The sequence below is a fragment of the Vidua macroura genome, chromosome 4 (assembly GCF_024509145.1).
Source record: "Vidua macroura isolate BioBank_ID:100142 chromosome 4, ASM2450914v1, whole genome shotgun sequence".
Classification (NCBI taxonomy): domain Eukaryota; kingdom Metazoa; phylum Chordata; class Aves; order Passeriformes; family Viduidae; genus Vidua; species Vidua macroura.
The window spans coordinates 55522803-55546785 of NC_071574.1; the positions used below are offsets into that span (position 1 = coordinate 55522803).

Genomic DNA, 23983 nt, shown 5'->3' on the forward strand with positions numbered 1-23983 from the left:
TTTTTTAGCCCCTTCAGTTTGCATAGTTTTTACAATATCACAAAATCACAGAATATTCTGAGTTGGAAGGGACCCACAAGGATCTTTGAGTCCAATCTTTAAGTGAATGGCCCTTAAAGGGATCAAACCCACAACCTTGGTATTATTAGCATTGTGCTCTAACCAATATGCATTTTGTGGAGTGGGAAATAAGGCAGAGAGGAAGGCTGTCACTCTGATGAGACTGCCAAAATACTGAGTTGTATAGGGTTTTGTGGGATCAAGGTGCAATCTTGGTGCTTAATGTGTTTATCAGTGTTCAGCATCACTGCACATCTCGTTTGCAGTGTCTCTTGTCAGATACAAGAAGATTTGGTTGCAAGTATGGGAAGTGGTTTAAGTGACAAGTTCCCTAGGAACACTAAATAAAGAGATCTAGAGATACCCAGCTGCTCACAATGATATCTAGCTTTTTTGTCCAAAAGTTCCCTCATTCAGTTATGTCTTCCAGTGTCTACCCTTAATAAAGTCAAGGTCTTGAAGTAAACAGCACCTCTAGGCATAGTTGTGTTCCACTTACAACCCTTGAGCTCTTTTGCACCTCTAAGGAGGCAGGGAACTGGGGGAAAAATAGTATTTGATCACACAGGTGATCAAAAAATCCAAAAATCCTCATCTGTAGGAGCAAGGAAGCAGTATAGGACTTAGTTCTGACTTTTCCTAACATTTACACCTTCACAGATCTTACTGGCTTGATGTTTTTTCAGTGTAGCTTTCAAGGAGTGTCAACATATTCTTAAGAAATAAAAAGCAAAATAGTTTAGGGACTTTTACTGATCCCTGTACTGGATTGTGGGCAATGTCTAGTCCTCCAGGTGCACAACATATAACTTCTATGATTAGAAATGTACCAATGACTAGACCAAACCCTTTAAATATTTTTATGCAGTGAAAAAGACATCAATACAAGATAGGAATCCAAGATAAATTTTATTTTGATTTGTTTAATCTTAGCAAAGTTTAAAGTTACCAAGACAGATATAATTTTGAGCAATCTTAATGACCATTTTCCCTGGTAATCCTAAGTGACAATTGTGAGTATTTTAGACAGACCAGGGGACGTGGTGGAGCTGCTGTGCTGGTGGCTTGCCCTCAGAGCTGAGTAATCCCCAGTATCCTTAGCAATGCATCAAGCTGGATGCTGACTGCAGGGCAGAAAGAAAAGGAGCTGTTTGAAGCTTTAGAGACAAGAACTTCAGCATAGAGGATAATCCTGTTGTATGTCCAGGCACTCACTCTCAAACTGTATATAATATACATAGCTGTGGAGAGCAAAAGCTGAGCAAATTCACCCTGCTGGTCTTGCTGCTCAGATTCCCAAGTTCATCTTCAAGATAGGAGCATGTCAAAAATTAAACATTTCACGAATATTAATTCATTCTCAGGAAGCCTTTGTTGTTATTTTGTCCTTCAGGGACCTGCATGACAGGTAACAAAATTAGCTAACTTTCAAAGAAATGCAGAAACATCAGGCTGTGGCAATCCTAGCAAACAGTGATACATAATGAATATATGCCTGTACATTTTCATGTACACTCCTTAGGCCTGATCCTAGGAGCATGTTTAAATAGCGTGACGTGTAAGTTGCTATCTTAGACCCGATTCCACTTGCGTCAGGGCTGAAGGGTACACCCTGTAAATACAGTTTGTTTGTAGAAGTATGTGTAACTTGGAGAACTTGATGTAGGGACGTTGTTGCCATTAAAATCTTGATGGTGACTCTCCAGTAATCTGTGTCTACTTGCTGGGTAAAAGAAACCTCATATTTTGAAGTTAATGTATGGTGTATACATGCTTGTGCAGTGTTCTGTTATTACGGTGAGTATATGAATAATCACATCTGGTTAACATGTTTGTGTTTTGGGTTTTCTTCTAGAACTTTGTGCTGTCCTTTGGAAAGGAGACATTACAGACAACGGCAGTTACTCCACAGTTTCAGAAGAATATGGATTATGTAGATTTTATCTATTTAAACATTTTAGAAAAGAAAGTTCTTAACAATTCTGAGGTTTCAGTTCAGTATTTATGTTCTAAGCCTTGTATTGTCAGTTTAGAAGCAGTAGCTTCCTCTGAGTTCAGGACTGGTGTACCAGTATATAGAAGGAGATGGAAGGATGAGAAGAACCTTTATGTTAGCAGAACTCGACAAGTACACTTGAAATTTCCAAGCATCATGGTTTACAGAGATGATTATATCATCAGAAACTCAATAATAGTGCACAGTGTGATACTGTATGCATGGATTAGCCACAAATCAGCTAGCAACTATGATGATGAACAGAGTGAAGACTACCAGGCTGCGGTTGCCAAGAACTACACATTTTTAGAGGCAGTTCCACCTTTTGAACGGCCATATAAGGACCACAAAGTTTGTCTTCAGTGGGGTGCTGACTATTTGTGGATGCTCCAGGCCAATAGGATACCTCAGTGCCCTCATGAAACTGGTAGGTCCAATGTCACTTTTTTTCCCCCCAAGGAAACAAATAACATCTCTGGTAAGCTGTTAAAAAGTGCCTACTGGTAGTAAATAGTAAATATTATTTATAATATGTGGTTTACTTGGGAAGCATTGTTGAACATGTAATCTCCATAACTGTGGGGTTAGAGCTGCAAGTTACTGAAGCCATCCTGCTCTTCAGATGGTTTCGTCACAGCCAGCCTGGAGGTTGGTAGCAGCCTGGCCCCCTATTTTCTAAGCATATTCAAACGATTTTAGTCAAAACCCATCAGAGTCAGTGGACATAATTCCTTTCTCTGCAGAGAGAGTTGTTCAGTCCCTTACTGCATTAATTCAGAATCAGTTCTGCAATTCATGCACACATAATTTTCACACAAGTAGTCTCCTTCTCCTTAAGATGATGGCCTCACACTCAGAAACTTATTTTTAAGTCTTTGTAGTGAGCTAAACTTTACAGCATCTCTTTCTTTTTTCCCCCCTAGCCTTTTAGGAAAAAAAAATAGTAGTTTTAAATAAAAAATCGTGTCTTGCCAACAGTATAGATTACTGAAGCAACTTTGCTTTCTAGATTTTTTGAGTTCTTTTTTTTCTGCCTCCCTATCTCTAGTTTTACACTTGCTGGCAATTCTTTTGCTCTCAATGCGTGCTCAAAGCAGAACCTAGAAGGAAGAAGAACATTTGTTTCTAAATGGTTCTCTCTGAGAAAATCCCATAATGGTATTTGTGTCATTTATTTTCACTACATTGGCATGTAAATGCTCTGAAGAAGAACAGGGAACATCTTGCCTCCTTTAAGGGCTTTTTAAAATACTTGTTGGAGACAGCATGTGTTATCTGACAACACTGTGAAACATCTTATTTTCTCTATTATCTATTTCTATTACAGATTAAATCAGTTTAATAGACAATAGGAGGAAATAATATTCAAATTTTGTTTCTTAAATTAATATCCTAACAAAGTGCTCAGGCTTTGGTTTATTTTGTTGTTTTCTTGGTGGTTTTTTGTTTGGTTTTTGGGATTCTCTAGGCAAGCTGATGATATATCATGGCCTGGAAGATTTTTCTCCTGTTTTTTAGGAGGGGCAGCTTTATCAGTTTTATTCCAGGATTATCCATACCAGTTAAGAACAGAATTAGTATCTATGCATACATATAATATAGAGAGGCAAGTGGAGACAAGACAAATGGAGAGCAAGTCCAAGAGATGTTGAGAAATGTCACTTAGGCATAACCAAAGATAGATGAGATTTAAGTGAATAACATAAAGTAGGACTTCTTGTTTACTAACTGGTTCTTTAAGTATCTTAGATATAAATAAGTCTATTCTTTCCCTGCTTCTAATTCTGAAAACAGGCTCAATTTAACTTTTAGTGTGGTCCAAGACTGTAATGTATTTAACAGCAGCAAGTGAACTTGTGTCTAAGGACTTACTGAGAGTAAGTGTTAACTTTTAATCTGTTGTGTGATTTAAATGTTTGACTGTAGGAATGTGAGCTAATTAATTAGTTTCTATGCTTTCTGTCTGTCAGATTAAGAAAGAGACTGTATTTTGCAGATGGTGTCCAGGTTCTTGAATTTATATATGCTTCCAGTGGGGAAAAAACAGGAATTGTGAAGAAATTTGAACAATTTGAAAACAGAGAACTTGAGACAGTCAGACAACATCAGATTGATTATCCCATGTAAGTATAGGCAAGTAACTGAACGGGGCTGTATTTGGTATTTGAAGGCTAAAAATGTACTTAAACTCTTGGGCTTTACCACAAATTAAAGGAATACTGCCTACTAATTTCAGAAAAGATGCAAAAGGAGCCTAGTTAGCAATTCCTTCTGATTCCAGTTTTGGACAGGCTTAAGCTGAACCTCAGGAAGATACTTAGAGTATGTATTGGTGCAGTGCTGTGTAAGAGATGCCACTGAAGGTGTAACTGAATGGGTTAGGTACAGTTAGGAGGGTGAGTTAGCTCTTACCTGCTGTCATGATCACACTGCTGTCTCATGACTAACTAGCCTGGGGTTGGTTTTCTGCATTACAAACAGATCTGCATTTCTAACATTGTTTGCAGACCAAGAGCAGAGTAGGATTTCTTGCAAGGGCAAGCAGCATGAAGCAGCTTTATCCCTTTTTATCTGCTCCACATTTGTAAATTCCCACTCTAGTTTATTTTGCACCTGACGAGCTGCTAGATAGAATCCTCTGCCTAGATAAGTCTTCCAGCTTGAGCTCACTCAATTTCTTTCTCCCATTGCTGTGTAAACTCTCCTATTTAGACAGGAGTACAACTCCTTAGGCCCTGCACACTATTCAGTTACAGAGGAATCACTCTTGTAAGGTCATCTTGCTCTGTTCTGGTCCCCCTTCCCAAAACGTCACAACTCTCCAGTCATATTTTGCAACTTCAGGGGAAAAGAGACACATAAATATTACCTCCCTTCCACCAGATGCTCTTACTCTGGCAACATTATTACAGAAGTAGGAAATAATTACAGGAATTGGAACTTGCCTGCTGGTTTGCATTTGGCCTGTGGCCTCAAGAAGAGTGCCAGGGAGCACAGGTTGCATGCAAATTCTTAGTTCTCAAACCATAACTGAAGCCATAAATACAGAGCAATTTTTAGCTCCTGGTCTCTTCTGGATAAGTGACAGCCTCCTGCTCTTTTCTCACCAACACAGTTGCATTCTGCTTCTGGTACGGAGGCACTTAAGCTCTGGTTTAGAGTATATGGCATGAATTTATGCATCTTTTTATCTGCTCCACATAGTTCTTGCCTTCAGGTGATGTCTTCAGTGTGTGTTGTGGTTGTGTGACAGCCTGGGGTAGTTATGTTAGGAAGACAGTTCTTCTCTTCAGTTCTTTTTCAGTTCTGTGTTCAGAACTGTACAAAAGGTTAACAGAAGTAGATGGATCTAACTGAGATACTTGTTTGGCTTCAGTCAGGGATTTGTAAAGGAAGAGAGCCCGAGATACATAACTGTCGTTTGAGCCTGCAGCAAGGACAGGCTGGGACTGTAAGGGACTGCTCATGCTGTTTGGCATTCTGCAGCAATGGGGATATAAAATGAGTCAGCATTGTCCCAAACTCTGTCCCAAGAAATGTGTCCAGAACAAACACAGTCTCAGACTGGCAATCAAGGATTAAATGGAGGCTGAGGCATTTGAGTTTGCTGTATTGGCAGTGATGAAAATTGAAAATAGCAATATATAAGAACACACAGGCAATATTTCTGGAAGCACAGTGTTTGCCTGCAGGTCCTAGCAATCAATATACAACTGACTGTCGTTTACAAACCTTTCTACCTCACCCATGTACCATCTGTGGAGAAAATGGTGTTATTAGCTGTTTAAGGCATAGTTTCCATTAGGCAAAACTTAATCACCCTTGCATTTTTTTTTAAAGCAAGAGAGCAGGTGTTAGGCTTTTAGACCTACAGTAGTTTAGTTTAGGAAAAGATACAAGGTACTCATGTTAAGCAGTTTTTTGAGAGAGAAGCAAGGCAAGCTGACCCAATCCTAAAGTATTATAAAAAAATATTGACCATTTTTATTAATTACAGAAATGCAAAAACTGACTATCTCTTTCTAAAAATCATTAAGAAAAGTGAACTATTTCATCAGATATGATAATAATTATAATGCTTTGCTGAATTGTACATTGGAAGTACAATTTTCAAAGTCATTCAGCATTGACCTAACTGATGTGGCAATGTTGCAGAAATAAGTGATCAAATTTCTGTTAAGAGCACGGAAGCAGATTTTGTCTGGCACAGAGGAACTCCTTAAAATTAGATATTGTGGTAGAAATTCTGCTTTTACTGCCTCCACCAGGTTTGAACAGAAATTTCTAAGTACATAGTGCTGTTGGTGTTTGGTTTTTTATTTTGCACTGTTCCCTAGTTTGCAGAGGCTCCACCTTTATTTATCCTGTGATACTTCTGTGACAGCTCTTCATACCTACCTGTACTGTCCAGAGGATGGACTCATTTTTAACTGCTTCTCCCAAGCATATTTTCACAGTTCACTTTTAGTACAGAAGACAGAGCTTATAGTTTTTACTGGCTTCGACAATCAAGATGACAAGACCATGCATCTGGGGGTTTGGTACTGTAGTCTGTGTGGGGGAGGTTGGCTCCAGTTTGTCTTGGTTGTGTTTTCAGTTCCTTGGGGGTGTAGGATCTGGAAGTAGCTCTGACCTGGCATTCTGGAATTGATTCAGATAACACTTCCTTACTCTCTTCTCCTGTTGTTACCAAAAAAAGTCTGCAGTTAGAGATCAAAGATCCAAGAGTCTTAAGTGTGTTTTTTCTGAAGGTTTTTACTGTAGAGAATGTGTTCTATTCTGAGGATTACATTTGTGACACAGATTTGCTAAATTAAAGTGAAATGCATGCTTTTCAAATTACATAGAGAGCTTTCTCATCAGGAGTGTATTTTTTGTTTGTTTTTGCTCATACAGGTTCACCATTTCAATCTGGCTATATCTACTCCATCACTGTGAAAAGGATCTGTGTGGTATACTCTATTTTATTGATTCAAAAGAAATGTATGGTACTCCTGCTGTATTCCTAAATGAGGAAGGTAAGGGATATTATTAATGGCTTTCAGAAGAGGTCTAATACAGTCTTTATTGATCTGTGCCTCGGAATAACATTTATAAAAATATATTATCAGACCTATTTTGTGAAATTGATCCCTTGCAAAATGCTTCTTTTTGACTATGGTGTCTCAGTAGGAAAGTAGCTACTAAATTAACAGGAGAAAACGTAGTAGTTGCATAGCATCTAATCTTCGCTAACTTCAGGAAATGTCTGCTTTGTCAGGAGAATAGCCTGAATCTTACAGCCAGGAACATACACTGAGATTAAACGATCTTACCTCAATGAACAACCTTTCTTATTATTACTGAAGTGTTATTTTAAGTTGATCTTAATTCCTATATATATATACAGCATGAAAAATTTTGGTAACTGGAAGTAGCCTCAGAAAAAGTCAAAGTCATTCAAGGTCTTGCCTACATTGTACTGTTCAAGAGTGAGTCTGTTTCCCTGATCCAGAAGAAAGTTCAGAGGTAGCACTGTCTTAGTCTTGCAACACTTGCAGTGGGGGTCTGTTGTTGTCAGAAGAGGGCTGGGAGCTGGCTGGCAGGATCACAGAGGAAATAAGCATGCAGAGTTTCAAAAGTGCACACCTGGCATTCTCATAATACATTTTATTCTCCTTCTTTGCGAGTTTGACCACTGACCTCTTCCTCTCTGTTATTTTTGTCATTTTCATTTTCTCTGTCATGTAGCCAATTTCAATAATTAATTTATCCATTATAAACTGGATGCTTTTCTTTGAAGAACAAAAAAAAATGGAAGGTATCAGCTTAATATGAGAATTGCCTGGTGAAGTTTTAGGACCAGTTTTATTCTCAGTGTTAAACTAGATTATCATAGTAGGCAGTTCTAGTCTTAAAAGCTCAGACCATGAGAGTAGCTTCTGCAGGTCCAAGAAATGGAGGGTAGAGTCATCTTGTACTTGATCTTTGCAGTCACATGCCACCAGTTGAGTGCTGAGTGGATGCCATTGTTTACTGGTCCCTTCTGCTATTTACTGAAAGTCACAACTGCTTTCTGATGTTTGAGATCAACTGTGACAGCCTCCCATAGGTTTAGTCTGTTTACCCCTGGTTTTCAGCCTGTGATGGGAGCATGAGCATCAGCTTCTGAGATTGTAACTGAAATGTGGAGCACTGTCTGTGGGACTCTCTGAGAGCTGATGTATGGCTTGGTGAGTGCTCAGATTTCTCTTGTTGGTGATGAAGAGGATGAAGAGGACAGAATCACTGTGAACAATGCATTAGTAAACCCATTCTTACTGTTAATGTTTCTGTTTATTTCCTTTTTCTTCCTTTTTTGCTCTCAGGTTATGTGCATATTCAGATGCATCTCATGAGAGGGGATGACCTTGCAGTGAAAACTAGCTTCAGCCTTCCTCTGAAGCAGTGGTTTCGACTGGATCTCTCCTTTAAGGGTGGACAGGTATCCTTGCTACTGATTTACAAACTGACAAACTCCTTAATAGCTGAGGTTGAGAGAAATACTGTAAATTGTACGTGCTCACATAGCAAAAAAAAAATAAATCTAAAACTAGAAGTTGTGAGGGGATGTTCAGACCATCTAGCCTTGGAAAATCTACTTTGATTGATTGAGTTGGATTGAGTGCACCCTCAGCAAGTTTTCTAACGACACCAAGCTGTGGGGTGTAGTTGAGATGCTGGAGGGAATGGATGCCAGATGGACAAGGGCAGGCTTGAGAGGTGGGCCCATGTGAACCCTGTGATGTTCAACAAGTCCAAGTGCAAGGTGTTGCACCTGGGCCAGGGGAATCCCAAGCACAGAGTAGATTGAGAACAGCCCTGGGGAGAAGGACTTTGGGCTGTGGATCATCAAGAATCATTGAATCATTAAGGCTGGAAAAGACCTCAAAGATTATCGAGTCCAACCTTTGACCAAACAGCACCATATCAATTAAAACCACAGCACTGAGTGTCACATCCACTTGTTTCCTGAACACTTCCAGGGATGGTGACTCCACAATTAACATGGGCAGCCCGTTCCAGTGCTTGACAACCCTTTCAGTGAAGAAATATTTCCTAACATCCAATTTAAACCTCCCCTGGAGCAACTAGACAGTGTAATAAATGTACCCTATAACATTTCTTTTATTGTAATTAATATTTTGTGCTCTTTTAGATCGAAGTAAGCAGTGTTGGGAAGAATTTGAAAAGACACCATCATCAATCTTTTACGTAAGCAGCATTTTCCCTTTGTGGAGTAATATGTGTGTGTATGTTCAGATACAGAGAATGGGAGAAGGATAGCACAAGTTTGTAGCTGAGATTCTAATTGATATTGAAAATGTCTGTGGTCTTTTTCTACACTATGTTTTCAAAACCAGTTTGCTTTACTGTGCTTACATTAAGCATGAGCTGAATATTTTTGTTAATGCCATGCATTAATGTGGTGCATGATCTAGTACTAGAGTCTGATAGCCCTCACTAAAAACTGATTGGCAGGTCAGTGGCATTAAGATCAGTCTTCAAATGAACTTTTGGCCTTACTGAAGTCTAGTTTTACTGTTGCTGTGAGAGGTAGTATTTCACCAGGGAAATTGTTACTTGCTTTGCTTAGATAGAGAGCAAAATTTCTACCAAAAGTATTCACTCTCTGTCCTTTATTCTAAGCAACTGATTTTTTTTTAATGGATTTTTAGTTATTTTCTTTCACTATAATTTACGATGGACTCTTTCTTGTGCAAATAATTAAAAAATTACACTTAATAAGGGAACTACGTAACAGTGAACTTCATGGTAGACTTCAGGATTGTTCCTTCTCTGCTATTCTTTAAATCCAGAAATTGATAAGTTGCAGATGATAACTCTAGGAGACAACTTAAATTTCCATATGCTGTGTTAGAAAAGGGAAGGGAAAGGTGGAACTGAAAAGATTGAGCTTAAGTAATGATGCATAAAATAGCAAAAGATACAGGTCAGAAAAATAAAACACCCTGCTGGTTTAATATGTTTGTAGACAAGGTATTTATTAAATTTACTCCATTATTTATCACACTAAATTGCAGAGTAGATTTTGAGAATAAACAAATGACAAAAGAAAAAGATACTTGCAATAAGCTTAAGACTGTCAGTTGCAGAAATTTTGAGAAATACTAATTTCTCTTTCTTCTTTCACAGTACCTCTAGATAGTCAGCTTACTTCTCTTTCATGTTCTCAAGTTTTAGGGAAGACTTCTATTATGATGACACTGCTGGATACTTCGTTCTGGGAGGCAGTGGGTACGTAAATGGTATTGAAGCGTTCTTTGGACCTGTGAAATACTATCGCCTCAACGTGTTGGAAACAGAACAGGTAAGCAAAAGCACTACTTGGGAGTGCTGAAATATTAGCAGCCAGCTATGACTGTATTTTATTTTTTCAGATTGAGTGCTCATCAAGTGATAAACTAGCTATGAAGCACAATAGTATCTGGGAACATATGTCATATATGATTATTTTCTGTTGAAATCTATCAATATTAGTTACCATTTCAAATGCTAAAAGATAATACTTTGGAAAGTGTGCAAAGCAGTGTTTGTAGATCTATATTTAATGAGGACATATTTTCACTACTGCTTTGTTCCCAGAGTTTCTGATGATACAGTGTTGGATATATTTGACAAATCTGGGTTTTGATGAAACTGATGGTAAAAGTCACATGGGTTTGGTCAGTTTTGGAAATTCATCTGTGATTTTTGGATTATGCTGACCATTTAAATAGACAGTGGTCTACTGTGGCCAGCATCAGGTTGTCTGACACACTAATATGATGTGCCAGATAAGCTGATTGTAGTGAACAATCTGTTTCCCTTTGTAATGCATCCTTCCAGCTGAGCATACACAACAACAGATGGGATGCCACTTATACATCATTTGCCTTTTTACAGATTTCTAATCCTCTTCATGACAAAGACACAGTGGAACAAATTGAACTTTACTACGAGAGATGTATGGACATTCAAGAAATAGTTTATGATTACAGATATATTGTAAGGCAAGGCGAAAAAACACACAGAAGTTGTAAGTGTTGATTTATGACATGAATTTTAAACTATCATCTTTGGAGACCTGGTTTCTTTCCTTTAACAATCTGGATATTGATCATCAAAAGTAAAATTAAATTCAGCCATAACAAGAAAAAAGAGTTTAGTCTCATTACTGTTAGCTAGAACTGGGGTTTTGTCTCTGCAAATGCTTTTGTGTCATAGAATAAAAACTTGAATTCATCTTGATATGTCTTCTCTAATAAGACAGGTGCCTAAAGTGACAAAGAAATACTCTCAAGCTTTCATGTATGCTATGCAATTGCCTTTCTTCCATTTCATTTTCCAAATGACCCTAAAGGAAAATGAGTGGATTTTGCTAGAATGTTTCTGCCACAGTTGCCTAACATTCAGTAATTAACCAAAGTATCCACTTTAGTGAAAGAAGAATGACATAGCTTAAATATGTGCTGAAAACTAGCTTATGTTTCTAATTTGAATTCGACTGAATGCGTTGTGACCTGAGCATGGAAGAAGAAATCTAAATACATTTATAAGTGGCCTGTGCTAGCTGAGTGAGTTTTTAGCTTTGTGTTAAGGGTGTGCTCATCTTGTCCATGAATTTTTAGTTTGCTAGAATTTTTTTTCTGTCAGAAACTTCTTTTCAAGACCAAAAGTCAGCTTTCATATCTTAAACATTTTGCTTTCTCTAGGTTACTATGAAAACTATTATTTGGAGCTGATTCACAAATACGGAGAAAAATCCAAATGTGATGCTTTCATGTGGGGAAAAGAGCTCAGGGAAAAGTACCACACTTTGTTCAAACTGTTACAAGAGATGGATTTCAGTAATCCAGATGGTAATCATGTTTCTTTTTTTAAATTGTTCTTAAATAACTCAACAATATTTGTTGTGTAGTTTAGTATAATTTGACTTTATGTGTTATACTTTTTTCATATTAGCTAACTTAATATAGAAGTGTTAAGTAGCTTATATGTTGTAATATGCTGCAGGTGGAAGGATGGCTTATTAGGTAGAAGGAATCATAGAAATATCCTTATGTTTGTAGTGGTTAGTTACTTTGAGATGGTCTTTTGGATTTTTATTCACCCTTTATATTCAGTAATAATTGTTACTCTAGGAATTTTGTCTACATTGAGAATACCATTCAGCTTGAGAAATAGCAGAATCTATTATTCTGTCTGTTACTCAGTTTCTGGGGAAATTGGTTCCTAATTTTAACTCTTGCAGCAACTGTGTGTTCTATATTTGTTTTTTAGTGTTAGAAGATGGAAGTGATACAGTTGTAGAAGTTGGCCGGATGATATTTGAGAAGGTTGTGAAAGGTCTGTCCAGTGCCAATGGCCTCAGCAATTTGGGCTCCTCTGTCCCTCTCCTGGTGGATTCCAGTTGTTGTGGATACCATAAGGCTTCCTATTTCCTTGCAGTTATATTTGAAACAGGGCTTGGTGTGCCTGTGGATCGTATAAAGGTACTGTATTTAACATGTGCTGTTATGTCTGTGAAATTCATTACCTTTAAAGACTGTTCAGAAATGGGATGATCCATTGAATTTAAAAAAGTGAAATGGCCCTCAGATCCAGGTGGTTGAAGGGATTCTCAGTAAAGCTACTAATAAATACCTTGATGGCAGTGATATCTTTATGAAGATATCACTGATATTCCCACCTGATGGTGGGAATCCTAATCCTGCTCAAGCAGAACAAGGATATAGTAAAGATCTGAAAATGGTAGTAAAGTGAACAGCAAAGAAAGTACTGCTTTTCCTAGTCACTGTGGAGCCAGGATGAGTATGAGCCTTGAGTCACCCACAGTCATTTGAAGACAGGCAGGAAAAAAGTCCCAGATCAGGCAAATCTAAAGTGGAAAGGTTGCATAGTACAGTCAGGAAAGAAGTCTGATTTTAGAGTGTGCAAAAATGTGACACTGAGTATATTATGGTAAAATGAGCAAGGGTAACCAAAGTAGAACAGTTTTCTTTTGTAAAAAAAGTGACTGTGCTTCAACTGAGCAACTGCAGAGTTTGAGAACTCCTGACCTCTTAGGCAGGTTGCAAATAACTGAAATGTTTCAATGTGTTCTAGGTCAAATAAAGGGAAGGTGTTTATATGCCAGGGGAAGTATGTGGTATAATAGTAAAATATAAAACACTCATAAAGAATAGCAGATCTGTCTGTTGTGGTTAGAGGATGCTAAATCAGAAGAACCTCTCACAGGCCCAACAGAGACAAAGCTCACCTGCAGTTCTTCAAAAACAATAAACCTTAGATAGGAACATTTTTTATACCCTAATGATAGAGTATACAGTGCTTATTATGGAGGCTAGGTCATTTCATCTTTGGATCTGCTTCAGGTAGTGTAGGAAACACTTTAATATCCAGCACAGATGGGACACCACTGGCTTTCTTACTGTGCAGGTGAAAATAATAGTAGTGCTGAAAACATCTTTTGGCAAATGTGTGGTGCATAGACCAATTAACATGCACCTCAAGGGAGATTTGTGCTGAAACCTTATCAACCGTAGATTCCATCCTGCTAGTCCTGTCAGATCCCTACGGTAAGATTCTCAGATACTGTTTGTTAGCTTCCATATGTTTCCACAGAATTTAGTGTGAAAACTCCAGCTGGCATCAGTGGGACTAGTTTAGTCACTGCTGAGTATAAGAAGTGTCAGAGTATAAACAAAACTGTAGTAAAATGACATTAAAAAATTGCTGCACATTTAGTGATGACAGAATAAATGCAATATTTGAAAAGTATTTAGAGCCTAGTTTTTCTTTCCAGTTTTCTGTGCAAACATAAGACATTTTGACTACTTTATGGCTGTACTTGCTTCTCTTAACTGTGTTTACATAATATAGCTAGTATCTCAGCTACCAGTATGAACATTCTGTTCCCTGTAAATTTCCTACAAAATGCTTAACTTGTGAAATGTGCAGTGAATTCACTCTTGTTTATGTCTGTCGATTTTTGGCAGGGACTGCTGTATAGTTTGGTTGGTGCTCAGGGGAACGAGAGACTTTCTGTGATGAATCTTGGCTATAAACATTACCAAGGGATTAATAACTATCCACTTGATTTGGAGCTGTCATATGCTTATTACAGCAATATTGCAATAAAGACATCCCTGGATCAACACAATATAAAAGGGGAACAGGTAAAAGAGTTATAAGTGTATCTGAACTTGTTTTCTGTGCAAGTTATTTTTCATATTTGTATTATGTGGCCAGAAGATTTTTGTCTTGATTTGCAAATATTGGCTCATCTGATTCGTGTCCCTGCCTGTGGCAGGGGTGTTGGACTAAATGGTCCTTAAAAGTCCCTTCCAGCCCAAATCATTCTATGATACAATGATTGTTACAAAATCCCCCAAATTATATGTAGGTATCATTACTATGTTTATTAGGAAGGGGAAATCAAAATCACAATCAGACTCAAATCCTCAGAATTGTCCACAAGGCTGTCTTTTATTAAAGTCCAAGCCTTATTCTTGGCTCCTGAATCCTTGGTCAGATTTTTAATTATAATATAATTGGATGTGTTTATTAAGCAACTGATCTGCTGTTTCAATAGACAGACATCATGAAGTTCCTGCAAAAGATGAATTGTCCTCTCCATACTTTAACCTTTTCTATAATCAAATGTAATGACTTGGTTATTAAATAATTACTTATCTGATAAAGTTACGATAACATGATTTTAGAATAGGCTGCTAAACAGGAAGTAACACAACTTTATTTGTAGAGAATAGTCAAGGCAGGTTAGTGCTAGAATCCTGGCTTATCAGAAAACATGATTATTGTACAAAAATAGAGAGATTCTAATTGCTGAAGAACTAAAATCTGGCAGACTTACCTAGATGAGTGCTGTGGGTCAGGCCTTCATCAAGCTTTCTGCCAGTCCTTTTTTAATCTTTTGAAAGTGATTTCTATAGAAATATTAAAGCCTTGAAAGACTTAAATACACTTCTTTGTCGTTTTAAAGTGCATTTAACACCAAAAGATGGTTTGGGGGTTTTCTTCAGTTGTTGATATGCCAAGACATATCTTTCTGGAGTAGAATGGACTTACAGTTCTGGAACAAAGCAGTAAATGTTTTTTATAGTGGATGTAAGAATAGTTCTTAATGCACTGGCCAACAGAGGAGTGATGAGAATTTTAAAATCCAGACCTGATTGTGAATTTTTAGGGATAAGCAGGAAATAGGCAACATTTTCATTTGGGTAGCAGATGTAGAAATTAATTGTGAAATTCATGTGGAAATTAATTTTTTTTTGTTCACCTACTCTTCAGGCATTTGTTGAAACTATAAGACTGATGGATGATGAACTGCTAAAAGCTCAAACAAAAGAAAATGGTGATGTCTTTATGTGGTTAAAACATGAAGCAACAAGAGGAAATGCAGCTGCACAGGTATAAAGCAATATACTTCCCCATTCTTGGTTTTAGACACCCTCAGGATTGTTCATCTATAGACCATGTAGGAAAGTTCCAGAGGAGAGCAGACAGACTTTTCTCCTTCCACCCAGAATTGGTTCTTTTTTCCGAGCCTGGACTACTTCTCATGTTCCTGTTCAATAATATCCAGTAACCATGTAAAAGCCATAACAATGATGCAAGGCAGAAGGGAAGAGTCTTCAAGTCTTGGCAACCTCCTTCTCTGATCCTTTTCCCTGCCTTTGTATTTGATACATTGCATTTACTGCTGCTGATCTGAGACCAGTAGCAGTTTATTGCAGTACTGAGCCATTTACATGCATCAAATCTGTCTGTCACTTACCTCTGCAATTAAATCAATCCAGAATTCATGATACTGACAGCTGTAAAAATAAGCCTGCTGTAGAGTTAGTATCAGTACATTCCACCACTGAAAAACTCTCTGAATATTCCTGTTAACCAGTTCTTTTCAAACTGTTGAGGGTCTATACTAGTTTGTTCTCATATTTGAAATGCATCTAAGCCTGCAAAAGTCTGCTCCTGCAATTCCAGTTTCAATACTTGCATTTATAGCATTATTACTTAAATTGTTTTCTTTTAGCAACGTTTGGCTCAGATGCTGTTCTGGGGCCAACAAGGAGTGGCAAAAAATCCTGAAGCTGCAATAGAATGGTATGCAAAGGGTGCAATAGAAACAGAAGATCCAGTGTTGATATATGATTATGCCATTGTGTTGTTTAAGGTAAGTCATATTTCAGGTTTTCACTTCAAAATCACTGTTCCTGTAACATGATGTTTTAGGTTATCTGCAGTGACACACGTAAGAGTGTATACAAGTGCTTTTAGATTTACTCTGAAAATCAGTCAATAGGTATGAAGCTAATGTTGATTTTTATCAAAAAGAGGCACAAAAATTTTAAGAAGAGCAAGTTAGAAACAATCCTACATTATTCCTATCCATATTCAGGATCAAAATACCACCCAAATTATGGATCCTAATTTTTCCTAATGTCTTGTCACCTCAAGAATCCAACCAGCTAGTAGGCATAGGCTTTGGTGTAGAGGTGTAGGTAAAAGTTTGATCCTTTCTTAGAATGCCCTTTATTAGGATTTTTTTTTTAGTTGGAATTAAATTATCGCTGCATGCAATTAGTTTTTCCCTGCTAGAAGTAGTAGACAGAAGATGCTAAACTGAACCATGGCCTCACCTGAGTCAAAAGAGGTGTATCAGCTAAGTGATGTCACCCATAAGACATTCAAGCACTAAAGCCTAGAAATATTGGTGAGAAATATTGTTAAGTCTTCATTTCATTCCTTTGACAGTGGAGGGTTTTTCTCTAGAAAATGCTTGCTTATGCTTAGCTTGTGTTAATTTTAAGCACACATAATCTGTTTTACCTGGGTCTGGAATTATTTTATGTGGACATCATAAGCATGATGTCTGTATATTTCCTCTAGAGACACTCTAACATCCTTTTTCAGGAGAGCTGAGAGCTCTTACTGCCAAACTGTGCACAACCTATGCCCCTTTGAATGCTATTCATTCTTCCTTAGTTGCTCAGAATTAAATATCTGTGATACTATTTACCCGTAAAAAATCACTTGAATATACTGGTGAAATAATTGTTTCTAGACTGAATCACTGAGATTTTGTAAAGCTATGAAGGAAGGATGAACACAAAACTGCTTGTTTTGTTGTAACTGTTTAAGCTGAATGACCATTATTCGGTAATAGTACCAATATTAAAAAGCATTTTGGATGTGCATAAGTGAATTTTTATCAGCCTGCATTTGTAAACAATGATTGTTATGCATATTTGTTTCCTAGGGTCAAGGTGTGAAAAAGAATATAAAACTCGCATTGGAATTGATGAAGAAAGCAGCAGCCAAGGTAAGATGCAATAAATATTTTATTGTAGCAGTTCTGTACTAGGTGCTAATAACAATGAACTCTGATTTATGTAAAACTCCTGTTACCATAATTCTGTGTCATACTGCTTGCTTCTTACGGTGTTATCACCATGAATGGTGAAAACCTTATTTGCCCAAGTTGGGAGACAAGACCACTCAAAATCAGCCAAAATTTCTGTGAAAGAAAAAAATCTCTCTACTTACATCTTTTGGAACTTGATGTTATTTAAGTGATTTACAGAGTGAATATTTCATCCAGGAGCATGTTTTTGCCTCATATTCCTAAGCATTAAGGGAGAAGACCTGGATGTCCCAAAGTCTCCTGTTTTATTTCCATTGTAGGGAGAAACATTGACAGGCACCACAGAGCAGAGGAGCCTCACTCCATGTAATGATCTAGGACAGCCAGGTTACTCAGGCCATGATCTGGTCCTTAGAATAAAAATGAAAAAGTACCTAGACCTTGAATACATTCCTAGCTCTTAGAATCAGAATTAGTTAAATTACTGATTATGACAGTTGGACTTCGCTGCTGACTACTATCAGAAAAGATTTGTGCCAATTCTGGGATTCTTTTGAACCAAGAGAGACTAACTGTTTTACTGCCTGTTTGGAAAAGGCTTAAATAAACTGAGAGGCGTTTATGATGTGATCAAAATTCCCTTGATTCAGAATCTGAGTTGATTCAGCTTCCTGGAAGACTCCTAGAGACATCCATTTCCTTACTCTCCTTGAACTCATATACTTGGGTTCTTATGCTCAATGCACATTTTCTATACAGAAACAACATCATAATTATTGAAAAGTTTAACGGCTTTTGCATTTTAATGTGCAAGTTAGTAACACTGCTGGCATACTTACAGCCCCATATGATCCACCAATTTATGCAAGGAAGCTGTGACTCATTGCAACAACAATAAAAACTGTCTCAAGATTTTCTCTTGAGCTAAGATGTAAAGATGCAACTTGATAACAGCAAGTAGCAATATCGTAAGCTGATCTGTATGATGTTGGTGAAGTGCATTTTGAAAGCAGCATTACAAAGTTCTGTGTATGTTAGTTTCTATTTATTCTCAAGGAAATGTTCTAGTTTAAAAGAAGTGGGGTTTTTGATTGCTAATCCTGTCAACCAGTTTCTGGGAGTTCACAAGAATAAGAGTCCTATTTGGCTTTGCAGAGGAGATAGGGGAAAAATAGTCACAGTTTGTTCCTGTCAACAAGTGAAAGTCATGGCTGAGACTCAGTAGAATAAGATGACACTGGAGTCTTATTTCTCACTCTATATACAAGGCCACAGGGAAAAGTAGTGGGGAAAAAAAAGTCCCAGAAGTGACAAAAAGCAGAATCAAATGTGTGACCTGAGATTGCTCTTCTCCTTCCCTAAGGGCTTGCCCCAGGCAGTGAATGGATTAGGATGGTATTACCACAATTTTAAAAGAGACTACAGAAAAGCAGCCAAACACTGGTTAATTGCTGAAGAATTGGGAAATCCAGATGCATCATACAACCTTGGTGTCCTATATTTAGATGGGATTTACCCTGGAGTACCTGGTAGAAATCAAGTGAGTAAATATTTAATGGTACTATTTCTCACATTAGGGCCCAATTTAGACGTTTTTGCCTCATTCTTGAGATTGCTCTGCTCACCCTAAGTTGGATTTTGATACCTTTTATCATAAAGAAGTATTTTACTGGGGGATTAGATCAGATTGCTTAGGGAGAGAGATGTTGCTCAAATATCTCAGTCAAAATTATATGCATATGTTTGTATTATTTTAATTTAGAAACAAAACAGGTGCAGGTTTTACTCCTTCCAGTGACAGCAGCCAGGAAGGGTTGTGTGCTCTCACATCATGAGACCTTTCAGTTCTCAGTTTTGGATTGGAAAGTTTATAGGGAAGGGATTCCACAATAAATGAAAGAAGCACAACCTTGTCCCTCAACCCATGAACAGCTATGCTACGTTCACATAGCTTCTGTGAGCCTCAGAACTGAAGTGAGAAGCCTCCAATCCAGACTTGAAAATATAACTAACAGTCTTGGTAGACGGCAGTATTTTATTTTGTTTTTCTGTGACAGAACCCATTAATATATGTGCGAAATAAATTTTCCCCTAATAGGAACGGTCTACTTCATTTATATTTATTTTAATTAACTTGGAAGTGTATGAACAGCAGCAAAAATGTAGTGGGGTAGTCTGTAATAAATGTTGGCAGACCTCATACTTAGAGCTAAAAAATGTTTCCAGTGTGGCCTTTGAGTTCTGAGATCTGGATATACTCCAGACAATGAGCATTTCTGCTGCCAGCAGCAGCAGTGCTCACCAACATGTGCATCTGGCAAACACATTTTCCTTCCCCAGGGACCAAAAAACACATTTCAGAGTGGACTGATTGTAAGAGTACACCAAAAAGTGCCCAGGTTTCTTTATTCATCAAAGCCAAAGACAAGAAGGAGTATGTAGTCCATCCTCACTAACAGAAAGCATATATGGATGGTTAAAAATTTCCTGAAATAAATTATTTTGGGTTGTATGCAGGTTTGGTTTACTTTGCCGATTACTGTTCCTGAGGGTAAAATGTGGAGTCACACAGCCTTCCCACTTCTGTAGCTTTGGCCCTGCTTACTCAATCTGTGTTATCTTTTATAAACCAGTTGCAAAGATTTGAGCACTGTGGTTGTGATCTGCTGAACATACAGAGAATTGCTGCTGCTCCACAGTTTTCATTTGGCATTGCAAGTGCAAAAGTTCTGTTCTCCAGGATGCCTTAATAATATTCCTACTAGTGAATAACTAATTTTACTTTTGTCAATGCATGCAAGACTTTTGTGTTAGTGAGTGTTAGTTAATCATTTAGACGCTTTTCTGTTTGATGTTCCATATATTACTGAATATATGTTTTTCAAAACTTTTGCTAGCCTAAACTATTAAAAACTTAGGAGAATTCATTTCATCTAAGTACACTAACAGTAGTTAAACTATCTTACCCTCATTAGCTAGCTACTTGTTTTTATTCCTTTGATGAAAAGGGTCCTGAGGAAGAAATCTCAATAAAGATTAATAATGCAAAGTTGCTAATTGTGTCTTGTTTCTTTACAGACAGTTGCTGCACGCTATTTCTATAAAGCAGCCCAAGGAGGACATATAGAAGGGACTTTGCGATGCTCTCTGTATTACATCACAGGAAATATGGAAGACTTCCCTAGAGATCCAGAAAAAGCTGTAATGTAAGTAAGGAAACCATTTATAAAAGGAGAATATATTTCCAATGTGATTATTTTGATTATTGGTGATTTTTATGTCCATGCCCTAAATACCTTGTACTTCACAGTGCTTACCTCCATGGAAAAAGGTTCTTCTGCAGTAATATTTGATCTGCATAAGTATGTGTATTATTTGATGACCAGTAGATTTTAAGAGATACTGAGTACTTTTACTACTTTTTTTTTCAAGAACAACTCAGAGAGATTGTATTGAACAAGTCTTTGTATCTAACAAAGCCTTGCTATGTTTTTTATTTTCAAGAAATATCAGTGATGTGGTAGAATTGGCATTTTGCATGAAAAATAGGCAGATAATTATTGATGGCACCTATTAACTTATGTTTGTTTTCTTAAAAAAACATTGCTGAGAAAAAAACATAGGATGTCTCTAATACACTCATAGAGATGAATGGACGTCATGTTCTCAGTCAATTGTCACAGGATTGATGCAGTGACTACTGTTAAATCCCATAGTTTGTCTTACAGAAGAAGTCAGATGGTGATCCCATATCCTTTTGTGTTCTTTGAGTCTATGTGAGTTGGGATAACATTACTGGAGCATGACCATTCATTTTTTGTTTGTTCTATTCCACAGCTGGGCAAAACACATTGCAGAGAAGAATGGCTACTTAGGTCATGTAATCAGAAAGGCTCTCAATGCTTATCTGGAACTTTCATGGTATGTTTCTTCCGTTCTCTATATTTTCTTTTTTTTCACTTACTTTATAGCAAGATAAAAGAATTAATAATGGGCCATCACCACAAAGAAAAAAAAGCAGTAGCATTACAAAAATCAGTTGCAAAACATCCACTGACATAAAGGGAAGGAGGACTTGACCCAAAATGTAAGTCAACAGTTCTGACAGAATCAAGTGAAAAACAAGGAGTTTGTAGTGTGAAATAGTTGTTTCAACTGTGGTTCTCATCCGATAATATTTGTGTAATGCGCACTGGATTAACCAGAGAACGCCTTTCACTTTTACTATTCTCTCTGTTACAAATATCATCTTTTACCTTCTCTTTTCTGTATGTTTCTGTGTCATGAAAAGTCTGGCTGCTGGATTAGATTTGTTGGGTTTTCTGTGAATGGTTAATACTGTCTTTTGTGTAAGTATAATAGGGGGCTGTAACATCCAATGAGCCAGTCAAGAGGTTTCAAAATATTGTCCAGGTTAATGCTCCATCTTAGCAGCCTCTGTAGGCTTGAGCATCGGATATTGTGTGTGCAAACATCAGACTGTCATATGCTATTAAAACAACGGCTCATTTAGTCCTGCAGCTTCCTCTGTAAGTACTGAATTAGTGCTTCAGGCTAAGGAGATCTACAAGAAACTGTCAGTGGACTGTTCTGGAGTAACCCATTCCTAGAAGTGTCTTTTCACTCAGTCCATCGCAGACATTTCTTCTTAGACTTGAACCCACTTCTGAACACTGAAAAACTCTGTTGATAGTTTTGTAGCATGTTCAGTTGTGCAAGCCTGTGACTCTGCCCAGGTCACTTTGCAGTCTGCAAGTAGATGACAGGTAGAGCATAAAGATTCCAGAAAGTCTGGGCTCAACAGCTAGGAGGAAAAATCTCTTGGAGTCCTGCTTGAGATGCCAGGGTGTAAATTGCATAGGTATAAATCATTGCACTGCCAATCCATCCAAGTAATATGTGTTCTTCAGCCATTCTTTGCAGACACATGTTTTACACATCTGTTTGTCACGGTAGTTTAATCTCCAAAGACTCATGCAAAGGCTGTAAATGTAATTTCTTTTCTTAGTTGCCCTTTGAGACTTAAGGATCAACCAATTTCCCAGCTTTCCCTTGAACTCCTTATGTAGTCCTAGGTCTCACTTTGTACTAGATGTTTTTAGAGGGCAAGTACAAGGAATAATTTGTAATAATGCAGAAATAGGTGGATAACAGGAGGTTACACCTGCTAGTTCTGTAAAGACAACTGCTTTCACAATTTGATTTAAAGTTGCTTTGCTTAAGCAGCTATTCTTGAAGTCAAATGTGTATTTGACCATATCTTCAGTTAGCTTCCAGTTAAACAAGCCACCGAACCCTGAAACTTACCATGGTTTTACCTTTGTGTTTTGGAGAAAATCATTGGCAGCACTACTCTTTAATAGGAAACTTCAGAAGGAAAAAAGTACACACCAAGTGGGTTTTTTTATTGTCTTGGTATTTCAAAACTACACACGTGATTTTAAAGACTTCCTCTTACTTTTACATGCATAGTCTTCATAGTATAGAGTAGATGAGTGGCAGAGAATATGAGAGATGCTCTTGTCTGCTATCAGAATACTGAATTGCTACACTGCAAATGCAATATTAAATTTTACTACTTGCTTTACAGTCAATGAGGTCCATAAAGTCCTTAGAGGGACAGAGACTGTTTTTCTATTCATATATTCAAATATATGGAGAGAATTTTTTTCCAAAAGCTCTGTCTAAAAAGACAAGAAAAAAACAAGTCACATAAATGAAAGGTAAAGCGTACTGAAAAAAAATACTCAGATGAGTGTTAGACAGATATATACACAGCTAAGTTAATTATAGATTTTTTTTTTTTAAGTAGAGTCTTTTAAGAATGTTTTATCTGAAACATTTAAATAGAGAATTTGGCTTAGTATAAATTTTTCTTTCCCATCAGTCTGGCACTTAGAGTAAATGCACACTGGAGCTAGTAGCTTCAATGCAAGAGGAAAAGGGCTGCAAATTCTTGAGATCCAGCATGGCTGGTGACACCAAGCCTTGCCTCTATATGTCGCTGTTGCATGAGTTTCCCAGACATATGCTCTTAAACTTTGTACCAAAATTTTGCTCATAGGCAATTTTATGCATTTGTTTAGTGCTTTTGGGTTTTTTTAACAGTAAGTAAAATGCATGTTATTTTTGTAAGGTTTTTCATTAATTTATTTTTCTAACATTAGGCATGAAGCTCTGCTGCATTACATTTTAGCAGCTGAAACTGGGATTGAAGTGTCACAGTCAAATTTAGCACACATCTGTGAAGAAAGACCAGTGAGTAAATGAATTCACAACTCATCATCCTGAAAGGACCCTTTGTTAATGATAATGTGTGCCATTAGTCTCTTACCTGGGATATGAATGAAGCAATTATTTTCTTTATAGGAACTAGCAAGAAAATACCTAGCAACTGATTGTGTCTGGAGATACTACAATTTCTCTGTTTCTCAAGTCAATGCTCCATCATTTGGTATGTATAAGGAATTCTTTCTAAATTTTAATTTTACTTTATTTTTTAAATTTCAAGGACT

At 37.3% G+C, this 23983-nt stretch overlaps 1 protein-coding gene across 1 annotated transcript in view; it reads left to right on the forward strand.

Moving 5' to 3' along the window:
* Positions 1-23983, forward strand: part of SEL1L3 (SEL1L family member 3) — a 33804-nt gene that overhangs the window by 2656 nt on the left and 7165 nt on the right. The window contains exons 2-19 of the mRNA XM_053975584.1: positions 1916-2483; positions 4053-4179; positions 6953-7074; positions 8404-8519; positions 9234-9289; positions 10274-10406; positions 10982-11114; positions 11791-11937; positions 12359-12570; positions 14077-14256; positions 15392-15511; positions 16137-16277; positions 17364-17426; positions 18832-19008; positions 20547-20674; positions 21306-21389; positions 23636-23726; positions 23838-23922. Of these exons, the coding sequence (XP_053831559.1) occupies positions 1916-2483; positions 4053-4179; positions 6953-7074; positions 8404-8519; positions 9234-9289; positions 10274-10406; positions 10982-11114; positions 11791-11937; positions 12359-12570; positions 14077-14256; positions 15392-15511; positions 16137-16277; positions 17364-17426; positions 18832-19008; positions 20547-20674; positions 21306-21389; positions 23636-23726; positions 23838-23922 (2683 nt within the window). The remainder of the gene's footprint in view (positions 1-1915; positions 2484-4052; positions 4180-6952; positions 7075-8403; positions 8520-9233; positions 9290-10273; positions 10407-10981; positions 11115-11790; positions 11938-12358; positions 12571-14076; positions 14257-15391; positions 15512-16136; positions 16278-17363; positions 17427-18831; positions 19009-20546; positions 20675-21305; positions 21390-23635; positions 23727-23837; positions 23923-23983) is intronic.